Raw genomic sequence first — 12,211 nt, forward strand, 5'->3', positions numbered from 1 at the left:
CTGCTAAGACATTGCTAAGACGGTTTGATAAATAAGATTAAGTTATTTGCTTAAGCACTTCTTAAATATTTCACCTTAAGCAAAAATATAAGCAAATATTGATAAATGCCAACCCTGGTCCTTGATTGCCATACCAAGTAACAAACTTCTACTAAACAATTTACAATAATTTTATACTTTTTCCACATTATAAATTCCTGTGTTTTTTTTATAACTTAATAATTATTATTATTTATTATTATATTAATAATTTTATTTGTTTTCCAATCAGCAAATAACATCGTGGGAGTTGTTAGATAGTCTGCAAGACATTTTCAAATCATTTGATGATCGTAACCAATACTTAAACTGTTCTAAGCACCAGCAACCACCACCATCGGCCACGCTACAGGGCAACATTGCAGTAAGTGGGGGTAAGGTAGGCTTCCAGGCCGAGGCCCAACAACAAGTGGTGCCTGTCACGAAGGCAGGAAAAGCCCAAGTTGAAGACTCTGCTATTGGTCTTATCAAGAACATTCTCTCGTAAGTACTTGTTTCATATGTTGTATACCATTAAAATACAGTAGAATCCCCTGAAACAACCCTATTCAGGGGACACGTCTATAAAGAGAACACTTTCCTGTGAAATAAATGAGTGGAAATATGTTTTGACAATGCAGGAGACACCCCTATTAAGGGGTCACTTTAATAGGGGCTCTACAGTATAGTGTACTTTCAATATTGAACAATAATAGTATAAAGAGCATGATGCCAATTATGGTTCATACTAAATTTGTAGATTAGTATGTTATTATGTACGCCTGGCTGCCACAACAAAATACTATGTGAACCATTCATTTTCTTAATTAAAACCATTAATTATTATTAAACAGGTTTTTTTAATTCATTTTTTAATTAGATCACAAAGAATCAAAGCTAGATTAGATTCTGGACAGGATGAAGACCAAAAGGGTATGTGTTCACTCTCAACATTTTAATTTTGTGTAAAACTGCATTCTAAGAATAGATTTATTGTTTAGAAAAAAAATACCCAATAATTTAATACTATTATGTGAAATATATTTCAGAAAATTTTGAGATATGAGTTATGATTCTAAACTAATGTTGCTTTTGCCCTGTCCTATATTGCGACATAGTTACATAAAATAAATTTTCATTTAGCTGCGTTAACATTAACAAATTCCATTTATGTATTAATTTAATCTATTTCAATTCATGAAAGCCTATAAGCTTGGTTATACCCTTACATAAAGTAGTCACTAAGCCCTCTATATCGATTAATATTTGAATTTAAATCCGTACTAAGTGTTATTTCTTAATCTTGTCTTGTCAAAATTTGTCGCATATTTGCCTCTTACGGAGCACCAAATTCCTCCGTTTTTTCTATCAGTCTCATTTCCTCTCGACGTCCAGAGGTCGCTGCGACACCATCCTTCATGGTAGTTAAGAGGATAGTGCTGGTTCTTGTAAATGGTGGTTGGCGCATACATCAATGATAGATACACTTGTGTGACCTGTGTGCCTCATGTAAATGAGTTCCCAAATTCTACCAATGGGCTTCCATGTTTTTGTATGGTTTATACTGATTCTTAATAGAAATGAGCATACCATTTTTTTCTTTATTCCGTTATACAAACTTATACAAATTCAGATTTACAGTTTTCTGCAAATTTCAGTCCTTTATTAATTTGTTTTTTCAAATAGTGTGTCGGCTTTACTTGAATCATAATCCTCATTCGCTTAATATTAATGAAAACATTATTATAATTCAATATTCAGCAGTAATTTATCAATCAATATAGTTAAAGTTTTATCTTGTAGAAATAAGCAAATTTCTACTTGTACATTTGTGTTTGATTGACAGGTAATTAAGTTGTCAATTATGAGAAGCTATCCACTTAAAATATTATTGCTATTTTCCACATTTATTTTGAACTGCTCTTTATATATATATATATATATTTGTTGTAGTTTTTATTTTGTTGTTTGTTATTATACTGCATTTAGAGCTCTGCTCTTTTACATTGTTAAATGTTTTTATATGAAAATGTATTTGGAATTGTCTTCTAAATGTATGTGCAAGTGTGTTTGTGTTAGATGTAACTAAATTGTAAATCGTGGGAAACTTCCTTTCCAAATTTATGTATGTGGAAGTATAGAGTTGTAGCTTGGCAGTTGCTTAGCTACCGATCTCAGGGTTGTGGGTTCAAATCCTGTCAAAAATTCTCCACTCCCAAACTTGTTTATGTAGAGCATGTTGTGTATGTGTTTTTCTTGTGAACAGATCGTGACCTTTACAAGGGAAGCGAATTAATCTATCCTTTACCTAAATATATAATAAAAATAATTAATCTATATTTATTTTTCTGTAGGGTTTCCTAAGCCACCTGGAACTCAATCCAGCCTAGTAGATGATTCTAAGAGTAAGTCATCATCTAGGCCCCATACTAAGCCCACCGATAAGGACCGCCTCAAGTTGGTGTCGAGCAGAAGAAGCACAGCTCCAAGCATTGACAACAATCCACGAAAAAGTGGCTCAGCGTAAGTTAATAACTAATTATTAATGCCATTTTCATTGCATGGGAACTGATCTTGCAAAATCAAAAATCACAAATGTCACTAATATTTATACTGTCAGCATAATGACAAATACAGAGTTTACATACACATACCTTGTTTTACTGCCCACATTTTCATTAAGCTAATGAATGTTGCATAATAGTCATTTTTCTTTGGGCTAAATTTAAACTTTACATTATGTCTGAAACAAGAAATATAATCATAATTTTCTATACTAAAATTTTCAAAATCTGTTGATTTTTTATTATTCTTTAATACTCAATTTCTTTAATATCGATGATAATAATATTATCATGGATTTCTAAAGCCATAATGTTGTAAAACTGTAAAGAGCTGTACATTTTAATACCCCATGGATACCCTACTATGGATCAAACAATAGGGAAACATTCTCCCATAATGCAGCTAGTAATCAGCACAAAGTTGTGGCTTGACCTTTATACCAGGTACCCATTTGTACACCTTGGTGAATAGAGGCAAACGTGTGTTGCCAAAGGATACCAGCAATCCGACGAGTGTTGAAATCGAACCGATGATCTCACGATCAGTAGTACTGTAAGTCCACACACCCACACACCATTGTTATTGTCATTATTTTTCATGGATCATCTACTTCCTACTCCATAAAAACTCTTTATACAGTTTTAATTTATGCTTGATTTATTTTCCACTCACAAAATATATGAAAATTAAAAATACAAAGTGTACAAAAATGTTTATCATCAGTTAAAATGAAAGTTACAAGCAAACTAATAGCAAATTGTAATGGAGGAAAGAACACAACAAATATATAAATTATTCTGTAATTATGATAAACCATTGACTAGATTAATAAAAGGATTTTTAACCGTCAGGATTAACAGCCAGCTCTACAAAGTTTTAAGCTTCTTGCATTATACTTAAAATAATGATGTTACTGATCATAAACAATTGTTTCTATAGAAACTAGGATGTGATACATTTATTAAACTTTACATATTAGTCTATTGGAAACTTTCTAATTAAAAGTTTGATTACTTCTTTTAAAAAAAAATTAATAACATGAATATATGCTAATTCTTGAATAATTAATAAAGAAAAGGATAAGTTAAAGAATTGTCCATTTAACTTTTAGCACATTTATATCTGCTGATTAAAATTCAAATCAACTTGCAATTACATTAGTGTACAATTGACAAGATCTGGATTATTTAGGATTAGATCAGGTCTGTGCTTAGAGTACATAATACGATGATGTTAATTAATCTTGTTAAGGGCCAGCAAATTTTAAATCTTTGCTTTTAACTTGATTAACAAGGCTTCAGTTTACAGTTTTTATTATGCATTAGTTTTAATACAGTCTATGCTACGGAAATAAAATCTCAACAGACCGTATATCACATCAGAAATAGCTCTATTTGTAAACTGTCATCGCAACCAGTTTAAACTTGATGTGATTTGTACATTTTTCTGTTCTCTAGTGGAGTGTTGTACTAAAAGTACTGTACAAAAGTTTAGGCCAAATCGGGAAACATTTTACTGTACAGTATATCATTTGATTTTTTGTATTTACCATACAGTAGATTAGATAATGTACCTCGTTTATTGTCCAAAATTTATTTCTAAATTTGAAGAACACTACTACTATTGAAGAAATAATATTGACTTTAAATGATGTTGAATTACTTCATTGACTTTTTATTAATTGGTCTTTTGGAGTGACTGAACTTTAGAGTCTTCTTTTGAACTCGGAGAAAATGAATTTATGCAAATTCCATAATTATGTACTTTAACGACTAAATGTTTGTAAGCAGGGAGTGGTAGTTGATTACGGATTAATGTCATTGGGAAAAAAAAATTAATCAAAGCGACGAGAATCTATGATTATTCATCTGATGTTTGCGACCGCAAAAGCAATTAATAATATTCTGTAAAGACAAAGATAAACTTTATCATCATAATAAATGAAGACGTATTGTATGTAATGGTCAATTGTCTGGACAAGATAATTATATTTACATTTTTATAACTAAATGTACAAATTAAGATAATCAAATTTGATCATCAAACAAAATGTCTCTTCACCATACCACAAACTTCAAAATCATGGTGTAACTGATCATTTAGTTGTCTTGCTCCATTTCTTTGGAACCACCTTCTTTTAAATCAAAGCCTAAGGTCCTTTTATTTTGCCAAACTTTTTTACATTTTTTCAAGTTGTAGCTTGGGTAGTGGAGCTGTATATAGCTTGGTGGTTAACGTGTCTTCCAATTCCAAGGTCCGAGGTTCAATCCTGACCTAGTGCAACTGCTGTAAAGTGTAACTTGCGTATCTTTTCAACTTCACTCCCTAAGCCTTAAATGAGACTTAGTTTTTAACACGATAAATTATTATATTAGTTTATCCAACGTGTAATTTGCGAGTTACTCGCTGTAGGATGCGTATGAAATAATGGAAACTGTCGCCATATTTCCTTATTATCAATAATAAGAAGTGATTAATAACATTAGGCCTTGAAGGAAGGTTATTTGTTGTTCATCTTGGGACCCTCCTGTGTTATCCTAGCATTTAATCTTGATTTGTACCATCAACTGTTTGTTACATAGTTTGTTCAAGGTACTACAATATTTGACAATTGAGTTGAATGCCTTGTCAAGAGGTTCAGGGAAGGGGCTATGAACATTACCCCCTTACCATTTTGACGCATCATGAAGCATAGCAAAGTTCCATCATAGCTAATTTGCGTTATGTACATATTTATTTATTTTAAATGTGCTTGAAGTTAAAAATTCAATTCAAGTTAACATTTATTTCTTTCAAATCAAAATAACAATAAAAAAACGTTTCTTTTAATTTACAAATAGTTTATGTAATTAAAACAGACTGGAAAATGTTTTTTTTTGTTGTAACCCCATGGTATGTAACAAAAACAAGCCGTCATGGCTGGCATAGAGTATAAAGATGGATACAAGATACACTAAATATAAGAGTCAATGAAATCGTTTTGCTGTGTGTTTTCTATTTGCTAACTCAGCATTCCATAACACGTAAGCAATCGTGCGATGACCAACTGACCCGCCCTAATGTACTTTTAACTTCTTTCACAACCAGACCTCAAGCCATTCCAGGTTATTAATATTAGTGTCAGTTCTATCACTGTTCCATTTTGTACCAAGTAGAAGCTAGCTGCCAGCATACTCAAAAACATAATTGAAAATTATGAGAATTTTCATGAGGGAGTTGAGTGTGTTTTTCCTCAGACATACGACTGGGATAATAACGTAACGCGCCCAGAGGTCGTTCTTGGTGATAAACACTTTATAAGACTAACACGCTGTTATAATTAATGTCTGCTATATTCAATCACCAATGTTGTGATTAACAGTCCCTGTAGCATTGCATGATGGTTACTATGGTTGTAATAATAATTTCCTATTCTCAGAGTGTTATATAGTTTGAAAGAATTGAATAACTCTTCAATTTTTTTAATTTTCACAAAAAAATGAAATATGAGTAGCCAGGGTATACAAATTCTAAAATTAAGTAAACTGAACCAATAATGTTCTGCATTGAAAATTTCGAAATTTGGCCAATCTAAAGCTACACTATCAAACTAGTTTGAAAAAAATGTGTGATGTGCCCAAATATGGTAGTAATATGACATCATCATGTCCATATATGGGCACATCACATTTGATAGTGTAGACAGAGCTTAAAACATTGTATGCCTGTTTTTTGGGGGTTTTTTTTAGCCATATTTAATGAGGGTGATCCATCCAGCAATCGATGATCATTTGGGACCCTCAACAGAACAGATACAATACACAAAATACAACAAAAACAAAGAAAAACAAAAGCCTATAAATAAAATAAATTACATTTATTAAAATCTGAATAAGAAAATTTGGAATATAGAAAATAACCGATATGTTAAATTAAGCACAAATAATAATGATGTATCTGCAAACTATTTGTTTGTAATATTTATATTAGTTTGTAGATTATAATTTGATCCGGACAAGTAGTATTAAAAGTTTTATTTTATAGCCGGCCTTATTTACATAAAAATTCATCAGTTTAAGCTCAGATAATATATTATATTTTATGATGCAACACCAAATGGAATATGATTAACAATTCTATTTAGGATTAAGTTATTTTCATATTAATTGATGTTGAAAAGGGCATGGTTCATCTTTAATATCCACTCTGTTTGTTCAGTGTTGTTTTACAGCGGATTATTATCAAATCGGATTCATAAATTTAGGTTATCATAACTAAAAAAGAATTTTAATTTCCCAGGAGTTTTATTGTTTATTACTATTTTATATGAATATGAGAATTCAGTTTAATTTTCATGGTAAAATTTCTACAGTAGGGACAATAGGCCTACGTTTTTTGTTTTATCCAAAATTCCTTAGTTGTCCGGTGGTGTATGATTTTAGGCTTTTTTATTTGGAAAAATAGCAGGTTTAACCTTGGTTCCGAACCATATCTAAGTGTTTAAATACAGCCAACTCTCCCGACACCATCTCCAACAATAGATGAGTTAATAAATGCCATAACAACATTGTTCCTTTATTGGATCTTCTTTAATATCAACCATAGGAATACCTTGTTTTTTGATGGATAATATAATTAATAATGACGTTTTGTTTCGAACCTTAGTTAATATATGGCTCCTCCCACTCAGACTTGCCTTTTTGAGGTTGCCACCTTCTTTTGCTGTCTATTTTTTATTGCACAGAAATTTATCGGAATTGGAATTTTGACATTCTTTTTATGATTCTCTGATGATGATAGTTATGATTTGTATGTTACATTTTCTTTCTTTTTTTTAAACCTTATTTTACGTTTCATTGTTGTTCTTGATTATGTTTCTATTCTGCAATTAAAGGAAATAAATTAACTTTATATAGTTGTGGAATAATTTAAAGTGGCTTGTAAATTTATGAATAAAAATGGAATGTTGGCCCAGTGGATTTCAATAATTTTCACTTGATAATTATTAAATATGTTAAAAACAAACTAATTCCACTGATGCTATGGAAAACAACTGATAATCCAGTTGTAGATCTAGTTTAACATTCCCACGAGAAATCCAAACGTCAATTAGTTGTTCATTATATATACTGCATATTTCGTTAATTTGCTTGTTTTAATTGCATTTATACTTTTTTGTTATTAGATACTTAAAAAGAGTGAGAGGTACCGCTGTTATGTTGTAAACACCCTCTTTAACACTTACATATTTCGTGTCATACTTATACCACTATACAGTAGTTATGTAAGTAAAATCTATAGGTTTTATATAACTTCACAAGACAAAAAAAAATGTTTTTCCTATCAGGTTTTATATAATTAACTTCAAAGAACAAACAATTATTTATTAAAAAAATTATTTTGTAATTAAATAAAATTATTTTTTCTTCAGCAATAGCAAAAAAAACATACAAATAAAAAAAAATGTTGTAAAGATAATAAAACGTATATGCAGATGATAAAAAAAAACATTGTACAGATAAAAAAAAATCGTACAGATAAAAAAAAAACGTACAGATGATAAAAAAAAAGTTAAATATATCAAAAATGTAACCTTCATACATTGCACACATACTGATGCTCGAGATCAAATTACATCACTACATCATATTACATTATTAATTTTCAACAATATTAGTCATTTGATAGCACTTTACACACTTTATCAATGTAGCTTGATCTGTCATGTCATGCTATTTTTTTTTTTAAATGATAATGTTTTATAACTACGACAAAGTGTTCTGAATTACTACAGAATCGCTAGAGCGAAACCAATTTCTGCGCATGTTCACAACCCACATGTTTTTAAAGTTTCCATAAAACATGATAGTTATATTTACATTTTTGTTTTAAACAAAAAGTACAAACCTATAAAGCAACAATACGATAAAATCAACATACACATACAGTATTTTTTATTCTAAGTATCATATATAAGTCATTGAACCTATCTTTTGTTATGCTGTGTTCATTACCATTTATATGTTCTATAATTTATTTCTCATTTAAAAATGTTTTGTTAATATTTATTTATTTAATACCTCATGAATGTTTAAAAAATAGTCTTAATTATTGACGTCTGATGATAATAATTCATCACATTTAATGTTTCGTGCATTGAATATGAAATATATTATGTAATGTGTATAGTTTTGTTTTTTGAAGAAAAAAAATGATGTTTATATTAGAAATTGAAATACAGTAATGGTATTAGTAAACACATTAGTTTAAAAAAGACTTTGTCGTATATTTTGTTACAAAATAATCTGTATTAAAAGCTCTGTCTACTATCAAACTTTATGAGACAAAAAAATGTGATGTGACCATATATGGACGTGATGATGTCATATCACTACCATATTTGGGCATATCAGTACCATATTTGGGCACATCACACTTTTTTTGTCAAACTAGTTTGATAGTGTAGACAGAGCTTTACAGTAAGCTGGATTTCTTTATTGATACTCGGTGATAATTTTATTAACCACTTGAGTACATGCTTTTCAACTTTTTATAAAAGAGCTGCTCGATGCAAGTTACTTAAAGGTTACATGCGTGTCGCACAAGAATTTAACGCGGATATTTATTATATTTAACGATATACTTTCTAAGTCAACAAACGACGTCTTTAAGCGAACCGACGAAGATATATTTCTAATTAATAGTACATCTTGCATTGAAAAATAACGATACAAATGACAGTTTTAAACGACAACATGGCAAAAACCATAAAGTACAAACTCGCAAAACACCCACCTAACGAGCAAAATGATAATTAGTAATCATCAGTTCCACTTGTAATAATGTTTTTAAGTTGGAACGTGTTGTTATGCCGTGGATGACTTTTATGCATTAATGATAGTATCTGATATTAAGTGCTAGTTAATTCCATTAACCTACATATATGTCTGCTTGGCTGTCAGAAATCGACCCACAGTAGAATAAAATTTGCACTTTATCTGTGATGTCTCTCATATTGGACAGACAATTATTGTTATATAAACTACATAGGGAAAACAGAAAAATAATTAATTTTATGGAAAGCGTTCAAAATTCCATTATTAAAAATGATCAAAAGATATTATGTAATGCTATAGTATCACTATAGAAAAAAATAGGGAATGATAATATAATGTATGATAGTTCTGTATAGCGCCATTCCGACAGATGGATCATTGCCTGTGGTGCTCTGTCTGAGTCTGTCCACGACAGTGGCTGTGTGTGAACTACGTAGCAGGCCACGCTAACCCTGTACTCATCTCGAAAGAATTGTACTTGGTTACTTTAAAGTGACTGAGCCTGAAATTGATAGATCTGATCGAAAGACTCATTCTACCACCAGAACCATGTGAGCCTCAAAGCCTTATCGATAATATGGCTATGTGTTACTTACAGTTCCACTGTTTTAACCGCTAGACCACTCACTCAATACTACAGTAGCACTATAAAAAAAGATAGTGCTGTAAAAGCGTCATGTTACAATGTGTATATTACATGTTAAATAAATTGAGTACAAAATTGACACTCATCACTCCAAAAATGGTTATATTGTTTTCTCTTCCATTTTGCATTTAATTATAATCTCATCTCTGTATAATACATCACTTTTCATCATATTTTTCTCATTTGTTTTTTGTAATAACTGCTTGTCATCATAATTCATATGAGAAGTATTCAAATTTGAACTGTAACTGAACTGTAAATTAAAACAAGTTTTTCTGACTAGCTAATTACGATAACTGGATGCGACAAGCGTTAACTGTTATTTTTCTAGCTACACCCAGGAGTATGCATACATTACATCACCTTAATAGAAAATGAACACTAATGGTTTAGAATTAAATGACTTGGGAATTTTCGAAGTACATGATGCTTTGAAAGATTAATTTTATTTCATCAGTTTTGTCAAGGTTACTTGTTGTTTTTCGTGGCTTATGTCCTTAAGTGTCAGCCTTGTCAAGACTGAGGTTTTGGTTCAAATCAAAATGATATCAAAGAAAATGATATGGTTATGATAAATATATGATAAATATTTTTTAATTAAAAAGAAATACATTTTTTTTCATGGCATGTCTAACTAATAGGATTACTATATTTCTACTGGTGTAACTATTTTGTTTACTTACAAGTATCATTTTTACATTTTATCAAGTTCCTCTTTTAAAGTTTTTTCTCTTTATGTCATTGTTACCTGCAATGTTCAGTGTAAGAAAAAAATGATTTTTATGTTCTGTAAAACTGTAGGTCAAAGAAAAGCAGTTTGAAGGAATCTAAACAAAAATTATATATTTTTTTTTTTATGGGAATTTTTATATATTTTGTTAATGATTTTCGTTGTTTTTTCATTTTTTAGTCATCAACGGAATAAAAATCCAACTTTAAAATTTGATCCCAAATACTACATCTTCGGTGAAAAACCTGAACGTGAAGTGTAAGTATAGATTTTTTTTTAATATACAGTATATATATTATAAAATTGATTTATTTAGTGATATAAAATAGAAAACTGAGGAGAGACCAGAGTGTGTCTTACCAACTCCAGAAAAATACAAATGCTTAAAAAATATTTAGATTTATACAACTAATATACATTAGAAATTCTAAATAAAAAATGTATAATTATTGTACACAAGATCAAAAATATATTAAGACATTATCTTAGATTAACTTTAAGATGCAGACATAAATTTGATTAATAAATAAATATATTATGATTATTACAGATTAGAATTTGCCTATCTTTTAATTACTACAGGAAGCTAGAAGTCCAAGTTAATAATAAATTAATTAATTGTACTATAAAGATTCCGGTTTGAGTGGGTACAGTAGGTTAGACAGCAAAAATTGAAATGGTGATTTTCAAAATGGAGTAATGATAATAGAGTGCAGGCTCAGAACCAAAGTTGTTGAGAAAAGGGCATTTATAAATCAACATTAAATGGACTACTTTCTTATACACAGTAAACTATCCCCAAATCTGAACAATCTTGAGCTGCCATAGTCTTCATTGTGTTTTTAATTTTACAAAAAAAGAACTTTGGACCTTTAGGACCTTGGTTTTGAGAGAGTTTTTGTTTTTCAGTGATCATGAGTATTAAGAAAGTCGACTGTACCAATGTATTTGAATGTACAACCATTTTATTTCAATCATATGTTTATATATAATTTGCGTTACACCACGTATATTTAGTTCTGAAAAGAACTGTTGAGCTTCTTGACGTTTGATCGTCCTCAGGACTTTCTACATCTTCACTCCTGAGGACGATCAAAGTATATTTATCCGAAATGTTGAGAAACTCAACAGTTCATTTTAGAACTAAGTATATGTGATGCACCGCAAACTTTATAGCAACATATTTATATTCTTTCAAGACACTAACCACTGTTTACACAGATTACATAAACTGAAAGGAAAGAAAATTCATTGTTACTTCATTCCAAAATAAACAAAATCAAAACTTTCATTAGTTATCTATTGATGATTTTCAGCACCAGCACTTTTTTTTTTACTCATCCTGTTTATTTCCAGGAGCATTAATGAATGTTTGTGATTGATAATGTGACAACATTTAATTCGCATTTGTTATAAAGATGTTTATACTTAAGAAAA

General features: G+C 30.0%; 1 protein-coding gene across 1 annotated transcript in view; it reads left to right on the top strand.

Moving 5' to 3' along the window:
• Positions 1 to 12,211, top strand: part of LOC144837253 (coiled-coil domain-containing protein 180-like) — a 42,607-nt gene that overhangs the window by 17,718 nt on the left and 12,678 nt on the right. Inside the window, exons 24-27 of the mRNA XM_078692290.1 lie at positions 272 to 522; positions 899 to 951; positions 2,373 to 2,541; positions 10,955 to 11,032. Coding sequence (XP_078548416.1) covers positions 272 to 522; positions 899 to 951; positions 2,373 to 2,541; positions 10,955 to 11,032 — 551 coding nt within the window. The remainder of the gene's footprint in view (positions 1 to 271; positions 523 to 898; positions 952 to 2,372; positions 2,542 to 10,954; positions 11,033 to 12,211) is intronic.

This window comes from Antedon bifida, chromosome 3 (assembly GCF_963402885.1).
Source record: "Antedon bifida chromosome 3, ecAntBifi1.1, whole genome shotgun sequence".
In the NCBI taxonomy this organism is placed as follows: domain Eukaryota; kingdom Metazoa; phylum Echinodermata; class Crinoidea; order Comatulida; family Antedonidae; genus Antedon; species Antedon bifida.